Consider the following 19,113-nt stretch of genomic DNA (forward strand, 5'->3'; position numbering starts at 1 on the left):
TTTTTCACCATGGCCTATTTATTTAGATTATTAGTCCTAAGTTAACATTAATGCTTGCTTTTGTATTAGTAGAAGTTTGTGCTTTTCCAGACAATTGGTGTATTAACTTAAGGCGGTGTGCGTGTGTGTGTCTGTGTGTGTGTGTGTACAGGAGGAAGTTGTGGAGAAGCTGCAGTTGCGTGCCTTAGAGTTGCTTAGAAGCGCCACCCGCAGGGCAGAGGAAGAAGTGCAGTCCTTCTCCCAGCAGCACTGGGACACAGCGGGCATCATTGAGGCCCACATGACCCTCGCCAACTTCTGTGACAAGATACTACGTGAGGATGAGCAGAGAGGAGGAACAGGTAAACTACCATCTCAAATCTATGAACTCTTAGTATTCAAGTGAAGACAGTGAATTGATACTGTGACAAAAAAAAACCGTAATCATCATATCATAGTATGTTTTTAACCCAGTATTAAATATAGATCTGAAATAGATAGGTTTAATTGTAAATGATCTTATGATTGATTTCCATTTCTACAACTCTCATTCTAAAGTCAAGAATGTCTTGCCTCATTGTGTGTGTGTGTGTGTGTGTGTGTGTTTTTGTGTGTCAGTGAGCAAGTTTGCAGAGCAGCAGGGCCTGCCTGTGTGTGTGGTGGAGTCCATGCTGAAAGCCCTGAGACTCAACTCTGAGGAGGCTCGCCTCCAGTTCCCCCGCCTGCTGCAGCTGGTCGAGCTCTACCCCGCAGAGACCCTGCACATCATGGCCAAAGAGGTGCGTCACTATTTGGCTTAATGCCTTAATGAGGATGTTCATTTGGACTTTGAATCCAACATTAATCAAACAAAATCTGTTGTTTGTCGATTTAAATTTACATAAACAGAATAGTTGTCGCAATTAACTGATAGTGTATCTCTTACATAGGTCTGACATCAGTAGACTGGGCTTGAGTCAACGCTGTTCTTTTATAGGTTGTCGCAGTCCCGTGCTGGCAGTTGATTGGCTGGATCAGTCAGATGATGGCCCTGCTGGACAAGCGTGAGGCGGTGGCAGTGCAGCAGGTGATCTGGGAGATAGCCGAGTCCTACCCCCAGGCACTGGTCTACCCCTACATGATCAGCAGTGAGAACTACTCGTTTGAGGAGACGGCAGAGGGGCACAAGAATAAAGAGTTTGTGGAGAGGTTTGTGATGTTGTTCTGTAAAGTGATGGGAATCTGAATGGCCATGAATTTACACAAGTTGTTGTGTAGATTTTGAAAGTCTGGAAAATATGGAATTATAAAATACTGTTTTCCAGACCTGGAAAAGTATGGAAATATGGGCGAAAGTCTCGAAAAAAATCTAGAATATTTGCTCAACAAAATATCCAAGGTCAAACAAACAAAAACAATGCGCAAACTGCAAAACTACAAAAAATAGCATCTTTAAAGAAAAAAATAATCAGTTTAGGACAGGGTTGGGCAAACTTTTTGGCTCAAGGGCCACATTGGGTTTTGAAAATTGGCCGGCGGGCCGCACCAGCCCATTGATTGTTAAACGTATTTTTGTCAAATGTCAATTAAAGGATTTAACTGAGGAGCACAGATGATGCAGATGCTTTTATTTGGAAATATTCTGTTTCTGGTTGGATAGATAGAACTGATATTGCTGTGTGTGTGTTGTGTAGGTTAAAACCCCTGCTTGATAAGGGAGGAGTCATCCAAGATTTTGTTGATGCCTTGCAACAGCTGACAAACCCTGAAATGCTCTTTAAGGTAAGGCAAAATGCAGTTGAAAGTAATTTGCTGCATTGCCTCAAGTCCCAACTTGACTGGTTGATGATGAACAAACTTCCTCTGGACTGTTATAGGACTGGTGGGATGAGGTGAAGAATCAGCTGGACAAACCCAATCTGGACAAGAAGAAGATGAAGGCTCTGTACGATGAGATGCACTCCTCTCTGTGTGACTCCAGAGCTATGGGCTTCGGCTCCTTCCGCAAGAAGTTCATACAGGTTAAAATTTGAGTATATTTGGTCACTACTCTTCATATTATTAAGATGTATCAGTATTAGGATGTATCACCCAAGAAGTATACTTTACTGAAATGATACAACATGGCTATATTATTAGCAATAGACGTGATTTCATAGAATAATACATCCCACTAAAAGTTACATTAAAGCTGCAGTTGGCAAGTCTGACAGATTGAGGGAACTTTTGAATGTTTACAAATCTCATGCCCCTCCCCCACTACCACCGAGCACCCTCTCATCGAGTTTGTGCTCGTCAGTGCGCACCAGACTGTGATTGACAGTGAGATCTCACACAGCCCTGCTCTGATTGGACCAGATGAACCGGGAGCTGTGGATTTTTGCAAAACAAATAACAGCCTCTAGGTGGAGGTAGAAGTGCAGGTTTTTGTCTAAAACCGGCTGATTTATGTTGTTCTGTCAGAGCATAGTGTCGGTTTCAGTGAATATGATCAAAAAAATCTTGCCAACTGCAGCTTTAATATATGGGGAAAATATATGTATATGAATTTATGGGGAATATATATAACTATATATTGGTTTCATCTCATGAGTGTTTTGATCTTTAGAAATTCAATAAAGAGGTGGAGAAGGTGTTTGGTGCGGGCGGCTCCAAGCTGTTTGAGAAGCGTAAGGAGAAGACCTACCTGAGGCAGGTAGATGAGCTGACGGCCAACATGCGGGGCTTCCAGAAGGAGCCGGGCAACCTGAAGGAGTACTCGCCCTGGCTGAGCAACTTCAAGGCCGAAACCCTGCGTAACGAACTGGAGATCCCAGGTGAGGCTCAGAAGACTACCAGGACTTGGGTCACCTGGACCCAAAAGCACTAATGTCATCACTACCTAGTCCCAACCGATTACAGGCAATATAGGCTAGATTTACATTAATAATGTTTCCTCTCCTCGTCTGCTATTTTAGGACAGTATGATGGCAGGTCCAAGCCCTTACCTGAATATCATGCAAAGATTACAGGATTCGATGAACGGGTAGGTGGTAAATGTTTGATATGCTTAAAGGTGCTCTAAGCGATGTTATGTGGTTTCTAAGCTTAACATTTTTTGTCACATACAGCAAACATCTCCTCACCATCTGCTAGCTGCCTGTCCCCTGATTAGACTGTAAAAAAAAGCGTCTCTGTGGACAGTTCAGGCTTCAAAAATGGCAACAAAAACAGCCTGGTCCAGCCTGGACCGTGAAACAACAAACTGTTTCAGCCAATCACCGACGAGATGCGCATTCAGGAGAGTTTCAGTTGCACGGGAGGGAGGGGCGAGCTAGCTATCTGTTTTTTTTTAACGTCAACAGAAGTGATGTTACCCAACATCACTTAGAGCACCTTTAATCTGAGCAAATTACTGAGCATTGTTTGAGACATTTCATGTACAGGTCAGGTGGTACATAAAAATGAAAGTAATCAATTCATTTGAAACAAGATGTTAATACTACAAAGTTTATTTGACTGTGTTTATGTATATATTTGATCTTAATTGATTTTTGGTGACATTTATGCCTTAGGTCAAGGTCATGACTTCCATCCGGCGTCCAAAGCGTCTGGTGATCCGCGGTGACGATGAGAAGGAGTATCCGTTCCTGGTGAAGGGGGGCGAGGACCTGCGTCAGGACCAGCGCATCGAGCAGCTGTTTGGCGTCATGAACATCCTCCTGCACCACGACACTGCCTGCTCCCAGAGGAACATGCAGCTCCGCACCTACCAGGTGGTGCCCATCACCAGCAGGTACCACCACACCTGTACCTTTTACTCTTACTGTTCCGGAACTTTCTACTGATCGGATATTTCCTGACGTTTGCTGAACATGCGCACACACAGTTGGTATCTCTCGATGTATGTTTTTACTCATACTGGTAGTAGTTATGGCAAAAGCTCGTTCCATCATACTCCTCTGAAGAATGTCTCTGCAGTGCCCATGTCCTATACATACTACAGGCTGTGGAAAATGAACTGGTGTCAGTGCATGGTGGTGAAGCTGTTTTGTTCCTGCTGATTCCCCTGTAGGATTGGTCTGATTGAGTGGATGGAGAACACTTGTACCCTGAAAGACTTCCTGGCCAGTAGACGAACAGAGGAGGAGCAAAAGACCATCCTGGCGTACGGTTTCTAATCTTTCGCCACACTACTGAAATATTAAAAATATCTTAAATGTTAGAATATTTTACAGAACAGAAACATTTTGTCTTCTCTGTCATAGACCAAATGAATCATATGACAGATGGCTCCAAAAATATGGAAAGGACATAAGACGGTATGCAGAGACATACAAGTAAGTGAACAACCAACTCTTGCATCCCTTGTATCCATTTCTCTTTGTTAGAGATGCATCTAAAAGTGGTTCTAAGTTTCTCCTGTCAGATAAGTTGTCTTCATGATTTAAGTTTGATAATGGAAGCTGGGAAATAAATTGATTGCTGCCATTTTCCTATAGGAAAGCCAGTCGCACAGAAACCGTTAACAACTTCAGGAAGCTTGAACAGATGGTCCCAGAAGATCTACTGAGGTTGGCACCCAGTCAATAGGGTCATATGTTTTTTAACCAATGACAACTGAACTAATGTCATTAGCACAAGTGATATGGCTTCCCAAATGCATCTGTTTGTTTTAGAAATGAACACACCTTTTATTTAAACTTTAAGGACCTCTCTAACAGTCTCAACAAAGTAAATATTTGTAGAACTCTGATGATACTAATTATTTGATTAACTATTATGTCGTCACAAGGCATCAATGCTGCTAACATGCCTGTGCTGTGTGTCTGTGCAGGCGTGCATTTGTTCGGATGAGCACTACCCCAGAGGCGTTCCTGTCCCTGCGCTCCCACTTCGCCAGCTCCCACGCCCTGCTCTGCGTCAGCCAATGGCTCCTGGGCATCGGCGACCGTCACCTCTCCAACTTTATGATCAACACCGAGACGGGTGGCATGATCGGTATCGACTTCGGACATGCCTTCGGCTCCGCCACACAGGTGTGTCACAGCACCTCCACGTCTCAATGGCTCTTGCCTTTTTAGGATTACCTATAGATTCGGACAGAAAGACTTGGAAAACCTAGGGTTATGGTTGGAAAGCTAAGACATCAGTTGAACTCCAGACATAATGCTCAGAAAGATATCTGAATAATCACTCTGCTTTCTTGGAGTTGGTATGAAAGGCCATAAATTATGTGTTTTAAAATACCCATGAATCAGTGCTCATAATTTTTGAAAAAAGAAGTGCTGAACATTGGCTGGCGCACAAACAGGCTGACCTTAGGAGTCCTCTCTGATTCCCCCAGTTCCTTCCGGTGCCCGAGCTGATGCCGTTCCGACTGACGCGGCAGTTTGTGAACCTGATGCGGCCGCTGCAGGAGTCTGGCCTGATCCGCAGCATCATGGTGCACTCACTTAGAGCATTCCGCGAGCAGCCCGACCTGCTGCTCAACACCATGGATGTCTTCGTCAAGGAGCCCTCGCTCGACTGGAAGGTGAGGGAGCACACGTGTCCAGATGACCGACATAATGACACCTTTTTACTGCTTTTACGGAAACTATTGTGTGCATTTATAGACCTTTTAAACTGTATAAAGAAATATGTGCGTTCCTAAGGCATTTCCGGTGACAGAAAACAACATTGAACTAAGGATAACTTGGGGGACCAACACAAATAAAAAAAAAAATAGTTTTAAAGTAGACCGTTAGTAGAGCATTATACTAAGGTCCGATTCATTTTCATTTCAAAGTATGTGTTGGTTTTGAACATTGCAACTGGAACAGATTGAAAGGGTCCATATTAGGGCTCACGTAAGCGATGATGTGCTCATTGGCCAGTGCACGTTTTATTTCTTCATTTTCTTTCTGGTGCTCCTCTGCAGAACTTCGAGATGAAGCAGCTGAAGAAAGGTGGTAAGTGGATGCAGAGTGTGGACGTCAAGGAGATTAACTGGTACCCGCTGCAGAAGGTCAGCTTCGCACGGAGGAAGCTGGAGGGAGCCAATCCTGCCACTATCACCAGGTACTCAAATTGTCCGCATGCATTTGGCACAGTGTAGTTTTACTGCAGGTATATTCATCAGAGAGAGCAGGCCCCAGCAGTGGCGTGACTGGCTTGGGCACCTGCACCGTACGCCGGCGACCCAGGGTTTGATTCCCGCCCCGTGGTCCTTTCCAGATCCCACCCCGACTCTCTCTCCCACTCACTTCCTGTCAATCTCCACTATCCTATCTGATTAAAGGCATAAAAAGCCCAAAAAATATACTATAAAAACAAAACAAAAAAAATCAGAGAGAGCAGTGTATGATGGGAACTGCCTATTACATGGTTTTTGGTAAGATTGAAGCTTCATCTACTATGTGTATTTTTCACTCAAGTTGATTTCTTTGTCCATATTTACTTAGGAAGCAACGGTTGTGAGTTATTCAGTTTAGTGTGTTTCTGTTACATTTTAAATAATGTGATGTACCAGTAATGCACATTGTAATAAGCAAAACTGGAACGTGGTCTCACTGGTGTGCTATGTACGGACTTACCGAGTCAGGTCAATCACCAGTGTGTGATTTGGTTTGTGTTGCAGTGAGGAGCTCATGCTGGGCTTCGAAAAAGACCCTGCAGTGAAGGGAATGCTGGCTGTGGCGCAGGGAACAGAGGAGCACAACATCCGCGCCCAGAAAGGGGAGAAGGACCTCAGCGTGGAGGAGCAGGTGGACTGTTTGCTGGACCAGGCCACTGACCCCAATCTGCTGGGCAGGGTCTGGGTAGGCTGGGAGCCCTGGATCTGAACTCAATCACTCTGTAGCTCTTTCACTGTCAAGGTGCTCACAGATGCAGGTACTTAAATGTGAAGCACATGCTCTTATGTACATGAAATGTCCCTTGGATGTTTTAACATTGTCAGGATGAAACTCTAGCCAACAATAAAGCACTTTGCAATAGAAATGAAGGATGAGTCATGACCACTCAGGCTCACAATTAAGGACCAAGATACTACTGTAGTCAGCAGACCTGCCACCCAAATGATTTACATTAAAATGTGATGGGAGCGAAGATTATGTCAGATGACACTGCTGCCGCCCATCTTCTCACTCTCGTTTGTAAACCTACTAATGGCCTGTGCCAGCATCCCCGGTGATGATGTCACACTCTCTGTCTCTTATCAATAAACGACATGACTGCTTTGACAGGTTCAGTTGTTTGAGAAACATTCTCGTTTTTTCTTTATTCATTTTTTTGCAATGCCCCAAAGATGTCTCCTGCATCAGCAATCACCTGGTTCATATGGCTTTATTATTAGACCTGTTTTATATACTAAGGCATTCACAGGCCAGGTTCACAGTTGCTTCAACAGAAAGCATCTGACAGGAAAGGTGAGACAGACATTGGGTTACTGTTACCATAGAAAAAGGTAGTGAATGAAATCACTAACTTTATCATGGCAAAATACGGAGGGGGGGGGGGGGGGGTTGCAGTTTCTTCACTGAATTTCATTACACTGTTTGTTTACACAATTGTACAACAATCGGTCATCATTTGCAGACTTCACCTCGTCAAATGGCAATCTTTAAAATTCTTGTTCTAATCCATATTTTTGATTTGCACAAAAAAGGCTTTGGGTTTGAGCAAGTAGTGTTTCCATTGTGCATATCCCTACGAAGGCCAAGGAGGGAGTTGGACAGATACATAACGTTATTATACAGACATACTGTATAGTTAATACATAAAAGCACCCTATATATATATATATATATATATACACACACACACACATACATATACACATAATATATGCATGTATATTAGACAAACAAAATGGCCACCACTGTAAGGCCATTGAATGTGCATAGTGTTCAGGTACAAAACTGTCTAGAGCAATACACAAGGCCAAGGTACCGTCAGTTGTGTGCCTTGCACAGACTAGATTTGTTTTAATTTTTTTTGATCAGGTTTGTTTTTTATTATTATTATTATTATTATTATTATTCTTATTATTATTATGAATATTACTACATTTTGGGCCTCCAGCCACCAATAAATTGCAACAGTTTCTTTACCTGCAGCTTAGTTAGCTTAAAGTCCTCTGAGAGGATCTCCTCCGTCAGCTGCAGGAGGAGGTTGCCGTCGATCTTCTCGCGCACAAACAGGGCCACCACATCTTCCGACAGTCCTATGAAGTACAGCGAGCGCGACACTTCCTCGATGGACAGTCCTGACAGGTCGATGGGCGGATTCCACGTCGAGCCTGACGTGTCTGTGTGCGGGTACGAGATGGTGAATACCTCGGGTGCGGTGGCAGACTGCTGCTCCTGCTGTTGTTGCGGTTGTTGTTCAAAAGAGCTCTTAGAGGCAGAGTCCACCAGTTCTGTAGTGTCAGGCACCACTGCTGCTGCCGCTACGGCCGCCGCCACCACTGCCGTTGTCATGGCGACAGCCGCTGTGTCTGTGTCCTTCCCTGCGTCGCTTGGCTTGGGTGTCCTCGGGGGCAAGATGGGGCAGGATTGGCTCTGCTTGGCATCGCACTCCTCAATGGGTTTGTCTCTGGACACTTCCAGCGTGTAGCTGGTGGACTTGGTGTGGAACTGACCTGGGTGGGACTGCAGCGGGGATTTGGAGGAGGACGCTATCCCCCTGCCTGCCCCATCTCCACCTCCACCCCTGTGGGTCCCCTCAAAGTCAAACGGGTCAGAGGTGGAGGCCTTGGGCGTGCCGGGGGTGCGCTTGCGCGGATAGCTGGAGTAACTGCGGCAGTGGATGGAGGCAAAGTCGCCCGAGTCGGCGCCGCTGAAGTCGTTGGGCCACGACAGGCGGGATGGCGTACCGTCCAGGGGCGAGGGGCACAGACGGGCGCTGGTGCTGCTACCGGCTGAGCCTTCGCCACCCGCCCGCAGCCAGGGGCACGGGTAGCATGGCTGGCTCGGCTCATCTGAGTCGCACGCCTCCTTCTCACCGCTTCTGCTGAGGGAGACACACACACACACGTTAAATTTTACTTCCAACATAGATTGGCAACCGGGGGATATCTATGCTGACAATAGGGCTGGGACGGTAACCGCATTATCCAATACTGCGGTCACGTGACGCAAACCGCGAGTCTGAGTTCATGTGTGCATATAGTGTGTAATGTCGTGATGTTTAATGTGAGGAACCATCTTATGACATGGATTCAAGGTTTTCGAAACAAAACTTCAAAACGTATCAAAAGATGAAGCAAACCTGACCTTTCACGTTTGTGTTGGGGAGCGCAATGTTCCAACATTCCATTTGTTTACAATGCGAGAGTAGGGGAGAACTGGCACAATCGTAACACTTTTCTATTCTCTCCGTTCAAACTCGATTTACATAAAGACTTGAAAGCTGTGAAATTTAGCCAGAAAACAGTCATACATGTTTTCTCCATGAATGTTGAAACAGAATTGAAAAATATTTTCAAGTTTGTTAAGAATTGAACTTAACAGCGACATGTAGCCTAGGGCCTACCTTTGTTACAACCTGATGCAGCCATTAATGCCTCATTTACACATACCCAGGTATTTCTACAAACTGGGTATCTAGAAAATATCCGGGTACATGTAAATGAGGCATTAATGACAGGGTCAAACGCAGAAAAATACGCAGAAAAAACGTTTGTATCATTTTCTTTGTCTTCTAAACACCACCTAAAACGTGGGGTAGCCTACCGTTGTAAAAGTAGCATAAAGCGTCATGAATGTAACCATTCTAAAATCGTGATAGCCTTGTTGATAAACTTCTTATTTCTTTCATGTCTAAAGCATTTGGTCCAGTGATCTTTGAAGTTGCTGTGGCTGTCTAAAGTTTTATTGGCTGTGATAGCAGCACAAAATTCATAATCCATAACTCTCAATCAGAATTTTTTTTTTGGGGGGGGGGGGTTAAACCGGTATACTGCGAAATCGTGGTAATTTCATGCTTTCCAACAACGGTAAGAATCCATACCATACCAAAAAAATCCATACCATCCCAGCCCTAGCTGACAAAAGATGAGCATTGCATCTAGAGCTGCATTAAAATGGGGGAGCAAAAACTGACCTGCAAAAAAACAAACATGGCAATATTTATTTTCTGCAATAGTTTCAAAAAATTCTTCAGACAAAAGTTATTTCTCAGCTTTTTTAGAGCACAAACTCTCCTTTCTTGAATTGGCTGTGTTATTCTAAAGTGGATATTAGGTTGTGTAATACACCGGTTGACTTACTATGATGCAATTAGTCATGGAAAATAAGAACCAGGAAGCAGCAAAAAAAGTTGTAGCATTTGCCTTACTTGAAATGGTACATCCTACAATGTGACAATTGCACGTGGCGCACATTGCAACAACAATGCTTAAATGATGCATTATGCCATACAGCCAAACACTGCTTTGATATACTTCATAGCTAACACAGTCTAAGACTAGATTACGTTTTCACAAGGACTAGTTCAGTTCCTGTCAGAAAAACTCCAGTTTGAGCACATTTGTTGTTGAAATGTTGAGTGAATGCAGAGAGAGAGAGAGAGAGAGAGAGAGAGAGAGAGAGAGAGAGAGAGAGAGAGAGAGAGAGAGAGAGAGAGAGAGAGAGAGAGAGAGAGAGAGAGAGAGAGAGAGAGACTCAGGGAGCACATACATAGAAAATAAAATGTCCCTTGTTGCTGTGGCTTTCCTTAATGGCACTCGAAATTCCATGGCCATGATCTCAATTCCCAGGCACCTGATAAAATACATGCCTCCAATATACTTGAGGTTGCCTTGGATAAAGGCCAGTGGCTAAATGTAATGTCGTGTCTAAGCTGCCAGTTCTGTTTATTCTAATCCACAAATCAAGCAGGTTGAGACCAACACCAAGGCCGGCCAAACTTATACACTTGGGCTGCGTGGGAAAGTATTACACTGTACACTAACTGCTTGTGGGACAATAATGTCAGACATAGTTGTACGCAGGGGCCATTAGCTGCACACATTGGAGATGAGGCAGATGGAGTAGGAATGCATACTTAGCGGTTTCAAGGCTGTAAAGGGATTTTATTTTTCACAGAGAAAAAAAACAAAACCTATTAATCTTTCGGGAACTTTTTAAGGGGTTAATCAATGGCTGGAGTGCATCTTTCAATCTCCTGCTAGTTCAAATGGGTAAACTGCTGTTTTGTGTTGCCAAAAACTGTATGTTCATTCATTGCACTAATACATGCTTAGAATTTTTAGTCTACTAATCTACTGATTTTTAGTCTACTAGTTTTAGGCTACTACTGCACAAACTAGTGTGCACCAGCCACCTACTGGGTGTTGACCTGAGGCAGTCAGGGTTCTCACATGTTGTGAAGGCCAGAGGAGTAGTAGGAGAGGGTGGGGCTGGGCGAACGGGTGTCCTGCTGTCGGGGTTTGACCAGGGGGAGCGGCGCAGCAGTGGCCACTGGGGTGGAACACGAGGGCACGCCCGCCTGCTTGGAGCTCCGTGGAGGGATGGGCGGGGCGTTCAGGAGCCGGCACTCCTCCTTCACCTGGAACAGAGAAGAGAGGGGAGGGTTGTTGGGGGCCCATAGAGTACTCTTAAAATCACCAACAAATGGCAAACATTTGTGGCGAACATGTTTTCTCTGAAGAGTTCAATTTGAACGATTTGGTGTTAACATTCCATTGTAACTACCTCCTCAGACTGTTTACGATTGTTCGCAAACGTTCGCCGAAAACTCAAGACTAATGGAAAACTATTTGCAAACGTTATGTTTAGGTTATGTGCCTAAGTTTGCAAATATGAACCCACCTCTGGAAAGCAGAGGGGTATAATGCGAAACAAGATGAGTGGTGTGTTGAGCCTAAAGCCAGAGGTGCGTTCAAATTCGGTGAGCAGAGGCGATATATTGTGGCAATTATTTATCTTGTTGCTTGCCATTTTGTTTAGGGTCAATTCAACCAGGGCCCACGCACTTAGGTCTCAAAAAAATCAAAAAAAAATTTGATTTTGTTCGGCCTCTTTTTGTAGGAGGCTCAAATTTTGCATGCTGATAAATAGGAATAGTATGTAGCAAAATCATCACGTTTGGTCTGGATGATTCTGCATGGTCATAGCTGTCCCTCCAAGTTGATCAAAATTTTATTGGAGTTTGGCTGGGCTCTGTTTAGGCCTTCAGAAGACATATTTGTACTCAACATAGGCAACATAGATTTATTTTCCTTATTGACAAGTAGAAACATTCTCACAAAAAGCAATGAACAGAAAATAAATTCCTTCAGGGTCTGAACAGCAGACCTCACAAGTCTGAAAAATCATTTTGGTTCTCATTTTCAGAGCACCCTAACACCTTGTATACAAAGATTTTCTTTATATTTGTTCCTTTATTCTCCATGATCCCTTCTTTTTTTTAAGTATATTTTTTGGGCTTTTTGCCTTTTTTATGATAGGACAGTGAAGACAGACAGGAAGTGAATGGGAGACAGAGATGGGGTGGGATCGGGACATGACCGCAGGTCGGACTCGAACCTGGGTCCCCGTGGGCACTCGGACCCGTGTATGGTACAAACAATGTAGCCAGCTGCGCCACAGCGCCCCCCGATCTTTTTTTTTTAAAATACAACCTGTGGTTGTATAGAGTAACCTGTGGTAACTCTATACAAAACATATTAATGTCAATGGTGCATTTTGCCCATGTTCAGGGTGGAAAATAAGATTTGCATAAGACAAGTCAAATTGGTGTTTTTAAAAAGAAGGGATCATAGAGAATAAAGAAAAAATATATATAATTATAAAAATGTATATACTGTATAATGTATATACTGAAAATGAGAACCAAATTATTTTTCAGACTTGTGAGGTCTGCTGTTCAGACCCTGACGGAATTTATTTTTTGTTCATTGCTTTTTGTGTGTGTGTGAGTGTTTCTACTTATCTCAATAAGGAAAATAAATCAAGAGCCTATGTTTAGTACAAATATCTTCTGAAGGCCTAAACAGAGCCCAACCAAAAACTCCAATAAAATTTTGATCAACTTTGAGGGACAGCTATGACCATGCAGGATCATCCAGACCAAACTTGACGATTTTGCTACATACTATAGACCACCCCCCCCCCCCCGGTAAAACTGGCTGTATCTAGGAAAGTATTGATCTTACATAAAAGTATTTTACAGTGTGTCTCCTGGGTAACATAGGTACACCTGGTCATTTTTTCCGATTTTTTCCGAAGTGCGTGGGCCCTGGTTGAATTGACGTGGAATGACCCTTTACAGTTTAAAGCAAACAACAAAAGTTTGCTAGGAATGTTCACTAATGTTTGACAAATGTCACAAGTTTGACAAACATTTCAGGCTTTAGGATCAACATCTAATTTCTAATCTGTACTCATTTTTTTGTAGTATACATGGATGGATCATTTTAACTTGAGATTCTCCGTTCTGTCCAGATGACTTTGTAAATATAAGACCAGATCATGTTTTAATCTGAGGTCCAGAATTTAGCAGCCCTGGCACAGCGCTTTCCATCTGCTGCAACCAAAGTCAACACTGCCACTGGGGTCAAGGGTCACAGTCTGGTTTGTACATCCATTTGTTAACATCAACATAATCTTAAACCTAAAATAAACAATGGCGTGATTTTTACGATCCTGTTAACCTGCACAAAATGTATTATGTGCCAACTTTTATTGAGATATGACACATTCTTTTATGTCCTTGTGTGAGAAGATAATAAGCAATGGTATTGGTGTTAAACCAATAAAGCGTGGGCATACTGTGTGCTACTTTGTTTTGCAAATATGTCGCTGAAACAGTGACTTCTTTTAAACAAATTAACCCAAGTCATGCTAAAAGGTAGGCCGTGCTTTGTGGCAATGTGTGCCTTAATGACTAACACAAATATTTGCTGCTCTGCGTAGAGGGGGGAGCCTGGAAAAGGCTGTATTCTTGTAGCCAGCTCTGAAGAGTGTTGTGGTATTTTGGTGGATTGAATGTGAATAGGCCCCTAGAGTTATATGAAAGCAGACATGGGTTCCCATTTTTCAAATAAAGAGAATCCGCACAGATCAACTTTAAAGGTGACCACATAGGACTGGTGACTACTAGACTGCCCTCCCCCCCAACCACCACCCCCAACACCTTAGCCTTTTATATGCAGGGATGAGCTGAAATCACTGGTCCGAAAAGATTCACTCTCCTGTTACAGTTAATGTTTGCATGTAGGAAATAACTGTGTGTACTACAGGGCAGTGAGGTCATCTTAGTCTTTCCTTTAAAGCCATGAATCATGCCACCGGAGCACTAAATATGGTTTAATGGTCTCTATGCACCACCCAGGTAAAGGGAAAACAATAACAAGGAGGGTTTTGTGTTTGCCATGTCTGGAGGCTCAGATAAATAGATAATTCCTGTCGTGGTGAAGGCAGCACCCCTGCTTCCAGTAACGTGAAGTTAACCAAGACATTAAATGAAATCCACTTACATTTTAAACGAATTTAAAACATAACCTAATGTTCTATTTACAAAATGGCTGAGTGTGATCAATAGTCACAAGCCCCTGAAGACATTAAACTACAAAGAACAAGATTTAAAGTACTAAGCTCTTCATTCCGTTATCATGGTAGACAGCGACTTACAGCTTCAGATTTGGGAGGCACCGGCGGTGGAGGTAGACTGAGGTCCGAGCTTAACAGGGGGCAGGCAGGGATGCTGACTGGGTACTGTAGCACGGGTGTCATGTTGCCCCTTACAACGGGCTTGCCGTGGTCTGTTAGTGTTAGCGCGGACGAGCATGGCGCCTGGTTCTTCATGTGGTCGAGCCACAGCTCTTCGTAGGGCACGTCGGGCTTGAGAGAGCTGGTCCCACTTGGGCTGCTCTCGGTCAGCTCGGGCAGCAGGTAGTCCGTCTCGGGACTGGGATCGGGCGCTGCTGGCGGCGCGTACTCGCCGCACAGGCTCACGCAGCCCTGCAGGTTGACCTCGCTGTTGCCGTGCAGGTTGCTGCCGTAGACGCAGACGGAGAGCCGGTGGAAGGACTGGGTCAGCTCGTCGCGGGCCGAGCTCAGCGAGCTGGGCAGGTGCACATGGCCCGGGCAGCCGTTGCTGCCGCCCACTCCGACTCCAACTCCGACTCCTCCGCCACTCCCGCCGCCACCACCACCACCACTCCCACCAACCCCTCCGCCTCCCCCGGTCCCGCCGCCCTTCTTGGGGCTCTTGCCCTCCTCGCTCCAGTCCACACGCACGTCACGCACTGCCCGCGAGTAGTCGTCGATGTCGAACTGCTCCTGGCAGAAGGTGAACCAGCGGTGCACCACCGTCTCCAGCCACGGCTCGGCGTGCAGCAGGCCCTCGGGCAGCAGCAGGCGCGGCAGCGTGGCCACGTGCAGCGGGAAGTGCACGGGCAGCACCTTGTTGGTGCGCAGCGCGCAGCACACCACCACCGTCTTGGTCTGGATGTTGACCAGCTTGTAGCGGTGGCCCTCGCGGATCAGGTGCAGGTCGTGCTGGTTGCGCGGCGGGCTGCTGGGCACCGTCACGTTGACCGGCAGCCGCGTCTTCTCCACGATGGTGCGGATGGTGTGCTCGCCCTCTTGCATCTGCAGCTCCAGCGGCGAGCACGTGCTGAAGCGGCCCTTGCACTGGAAGGGCAGGCTGATGCTCTCGTTGGTGCGGTGGTTCATGCAGATGAGACACGGCATCTTGCCGCGGCCCAGCTTGCCCAGCGAGTTGAGCTTGCCGATGCGCTTGAGGATGGTGTTGAAGCGCGACTTCTCCTTGGCCGTCTTGGTGTACAGGATCTCGGCCTGGCCCATGAGCGTCAGCTCGTCGCCCGTGCTCAGGGTGATGTTGTAAACCTCTGTGTCCTCATTACACTCACCTGAGGCCATCTGCATGTGGGAGCAAGAAACACCAGAACGTTTGAAACAGCCCAGGAATAAACAGTATCTGTTATCTTACATGCGTGTGAATAGATGTAAGTACAGTATATGTTCTACCACTACGGACATCATTTTGGTGTGTCCCTAAAATGCTTTACTGATTGACATCCTTATAAAAGATGGAATACGTTGAAGGGGACTAATTTAGCCATAACATTTATTAGGCACAGGACTGACGTAAAGAAGACTGACCTTGACATTGAAAGTGATTTCCTCCATCACGTAAACCCGCTCGGGAAAAGCCTTGGCCACTTCCTCCACGCTGTTAAAGTACTGCACAGGTTCCTTGATGTCGCGGTCCTGTTCAAGTAACTTAAATTGGCCTAAGAGAAAGTAGGCAGTGATGAGGCCGTATAATGGCATAGACAGTGTCCCTCACATAGTTTCAATGAAAGATGGGACAAATGGAAATCATATGCATCATATCACCATAATGTGATTTCAGAGCTTTTGAAAATGTCATTAGACTCCATTGTTACTGGCTAGGAACAATACATTTAAGAAAACATTAAGAACCGTTCTGTCAGCCTTAAACATCTACGGTTTATGTTCCTTCCCACACCCTTATTTACCAGTGTTCTGTACTGGTCATATGTCTATATCAGAAACTAACCCATTTTCAGGGGTGTCCCTTGAAATACTAGTCAAATAATAATTAAAAAGGTGAGTCTCGCCTAAAAGGCAAGCAGGTTGCATCTATGAATATGGTAAATATTTCCTACCAAATTCGATCATATTCATCTAATTTCTAAAAATAATTAAATCTAAACTGTTGACGTCTGAATCAAAACAACTAATGCTTTCGTCAGCAACATATTAGCCATTATCATGTAATGCAAGCTATGGACTGAAGAGAAGACTTGTTATTCTAGCTGAGTTCAACTATTGACTCACACCCTATTTGCCAGTAGCTGAAATTCTTTGAATGAAACAGCTGTCATTACTTAAGCCCCAATGAGAATTCAGACTTTTTCACTAACACAGAAGTGCATTTTAAATGAAAACAAAGGAAACACAGCAAGAGCAAACCAACGGCATAGTTGATTGGCTCACCCTCGTAATGGACCGGGATCTCGATTTTGGGACCGATGACATAATGGCCTTCCTCCAGGCTATGGGCAGTGATTGTGGTCCACTGTCGACATGAGTGAATCAAGAGGTAGTCATTTTCACGCAATCCTTCCACAGTCTGGCCTGAAAAAAAGAAGGGGAAAAAAACAGATTACACGGCCTGTTCAGATGTTATCTGACAATTGACTGATGATATAATGGGTGGTGAAATCTACACTCGAAGGCTGCCTTTTTAAACTCTCTCTCTCATATATATATATATATATATATATATATATATATATATATATATATATCACACACACACACACACACCATCACCATATTGCGTAGCCCAAAAACAATGCGCGAGTTTAAAATCAGAGTAGGTTGGTTAGCCTACTTGTTGACCACAGTCTATGTTGTTGACATTTGACAGTCCACATCACATGCAGGTGCCAAAGATTAGAACTACAACCGGCAATCGACGACATACCACCAAAACATTTATTCCTCGAGATGTTAGTATTTGGTATTTAATAACATTTGTAGATGTATGCGCGTGGTATTTAATAACATTGTAGATGTATGCGCGTGGTTAGACGAAGCGGCTCTGTAGAAATTAGTTGGTATTTTTTAAGCGCCGATGTTATCATATTTAAATGTCTTATCTCGCTATATCCTGTTAACGTCAGCAAGCAAAGCATTCATTGAGAAGGCCAGCTTATCCTACTATGCAGGCTTTCACAGGGAAATTCATAACACGCTACAAATTCTATTCAGCGAAATTACTACAATGTATATAGCTTGGAGGTTCGGAAAAGCCAGCCTTATGCACTGCTAGCTAGTCAGTACACATTCCTGTGTACAAGGACAGGCCAGATAAGAGTGAAAAGCTGATGAAGTAAGCTCGAAATAGCCTTAATTTGAAGACAACACAAAGTATTGACTGCAGCTCGTCAGCTTTGGTGCAGCACAAATCGATGTGTTTGGGAAGCCAAATGGTACGCCGACTAGTAGGCATGCAGCGCCAGCACCCCTATAAAAATGATTGCAATACCATTTTCCAATTCGGTTAACGTTAGCTCGTTTGGAATCTGGGGTGAACTGGTTGTTCACACAAGCTACCCTACTAAATAGAACCAGCTTGCTAACATTGCTTCCATTTACATGGTTCTCGACAGGTTTTGGCTAGATAAATGTTGCCTAGCTCAATTTCATTGTTTCGACGTCCCCAGCGTTAAGTTGGTAAATAAATGAATTACGAGTGATATATGAAACACAGTTTACAACTAATCTAAATGGCTAACAAAGTATGTTGGTTGTAACCAAGCTCTGCTAGCTACCTACGGGAAAGCCACCCACGTTCAGATTCTTGCAAAGTTGCCAACTTGCCTTGCTAGCGTGCTAGTCATGTAGCACAAGTTGATGAAGTTTACCCATTGTTTATCACTGAATAGCAAGAGAATGCGCTTACCACCATCCAGTTTCACAATTTGTGGCAGTCTGTAGGCACTGACAAGTCGATCCAGGGACAGAGTCGTCGTGCTCCATGCAACATCTTTTAAATTGTTGTACAACATTGATCCCAGGTCCATGTTAGCTGGCTAACACAATGACCTACCCGCCGCCGCATTCATTTGTTCTAAATAATGGTTCTTGCATAGAGAATATTTTCTTTGATGCCGTTTTGTTTTTAGTTTAAAACAATCATGCATTGTCCAGCAGCCAAATCAGCTCGACAGTCTATTTACACTGACAGGAAATGCCATATACCCAAACCATAGAAATCTCGTCCCTGGCAATGGGAATTTCCTCCTCCCAGCGCCTGTGGTTGCTTGGGCAACTTCAACTGACTTTAACCTTTGTTGACTTACAGCCCAGTAGGTCTGGCCCTAATCATAGTCTATGATCTGGCCCTAATCATTCTTTGAGTCACGTTGACATGACTATTTAGTGCAGTTATGGGCTATTTGTTTGGCTTTATTATTTTATTATGCCCACATAAATAGGCTATATACAACGTCTGTCTTTGTGGTTTGCAGGCATTTGCATCCTTTTCACTAAAGGTGAATGGCAGATTTATATGGAAAATGTCAGAAAGCCAAGCAGAAAAGTCCACTTTGTGTCCACCTGAGGTAGCCTAGCCTAAAAGTAGATCAACCATTCCATTCCAAATAATGATTCTAGAACTGACACC

At 44.3% G+C, this 19,113-nt stretch overlaps 2 protein-coding genes across 5 annotated transcripts in view; one reads left to right on the forward strand and one right to left on the reverse strand.

Moving 5' to 3' along the window:
• The window catches only part of prkdc (protein kinase, DNA-activated, catalytic subunit), a 60,152-nt gene extending 52,968 nt beyond the window's left edge, over positions 1-7,184 (forward strand). For 2 of the 3 annotated variants that reach the window (XM_076290682.1, XM_076290683.1), the window contains 15 exons: positions 152-341; positions 598-758; positions 956-1,167; positions 1,653-1,740; positions 1,836-1,979; positions 2,567-2,774; positions 2,916-2,983; positions 3,513-3,733; positions 4,013-4,105; positions 4,206-4,277; positions 4,440-4,511; positions 4,775-4,976; positions 5,285-5,473; positions 5,861-6,000; positions 6,560-7,184. In XM_076290682.1, coding sequence (XP_076146797.1) covers positions 152-341; positions 598-758; positions 956-1,167; positions 1,653-1,740; positions 1,836-1,979; positions 2,567-2,774; positions 2,916-2,983; positions 3,513-3,733; positions 4,013-4,105; positions 4,206-4,277; positions 4,440-4,511; positions 4,775-4,976; positions 5,285-5,473; positions 5,861-6,000; positions 6,560-6,764 — 2,265 coding nt within the window. In that variant the 3' untranslated portion in view covers positions 6,765-7,184. Of the gene's footprint in view, positions 1-151; positions 342-597; positions 759-955; positions 1,168-1,652; positions 1,741-1,835; positions 1,980-2,566; positions 2,775-2,915; positions 2,984-3,068; positions 3,400-3,512; positions 3,734-4,012; positions 4,106-4,205; positions 4,278-4,439; positions 4,512-4,774; positions 4,977-5,284; positions 5,474-5,860; positions 6,001-6,559 lie in introns of those variants that run through there. The other variant, XM_076290684.1, reaches the window with a different exon arrangement.
• garem (GRB2 associated, regulator of MAPK1) lies at positions 7,168-18,735 on the reverse strand. 2 transcript variants are annotated; one of them, XM_076290686.1, is made up of 6 exons: positions 18,391-18,735; positions 16,917-17,057; positions 16,056-16,186; positions 14,559-15,812; positions 11,285-11,472; positions 7,168-8,931 (listed from the first exon to the last, which is right to left on the reverse strand). In XM_076290686.1, exons 1-6 carry the CDS (start codon positions 18,509-18,511, stop codon positions 7,986-7,988), a joined length of 2,781 nt encoding a protein of 926 aa, XP_076146801.1. In that variant the 5' UTR covers positions 18,512-18,735; the 3' UTR covers positions 7,168-7,985. The 2 variants fall into 2 exon arrangements, with proteins under 2 accessions (XP_076146801.1, XP_076146800.1); XM_076290685.1 differs by having other exon boundaries at positions 7,168-8,934.
• Between the last annotated feature and the right edge of the window lie 378 nt (positions 18,736-19,113).

Source organism: Alosa pseudoharengus, unplaced genomic scaffold (genome assembly GCF_046254945.1).
Source record: "Alosa pseudoharengus isolate Yale_2024_CS ecotype anadromous, Long Island Sound unplaced genomic scaffold, YU_APseudo_1.1 YU_APseudo_1.1_scf_18, whole genome shotgun sequence".
Taxonomy (NCBI): Eukaryota; Metazoa; Chordata; class Actinopteri; order Clupeiformes; family Clupeidae; genus Alosa; species Alosa pseudoharengus.

Bases quoted from the DNA above. Each gene is read 5' to 3' on its own strand.
- garem (XM_076290685.1), bottom strand. From the start codon at position 18,511: ATGGACCTGGGATCAATGTTGTACAACAATTTAAAAGATGTTGCATGG. The intron at 16,187-16,916 runs GTGAGCCAATCA...ACTTTCTCTTAG, and splicing joins GATCCCGGTCCATTACGAGG to GCCAATTTAAGTTACTTGAA. The intron at 8,935-11,284 runs GTGAGAACCCTG...TGTCTCCCTCAG, and splicing joins TCCTCTGGCCTTCACAACAT to CAGAAGCGGTGAGAAGGAGG.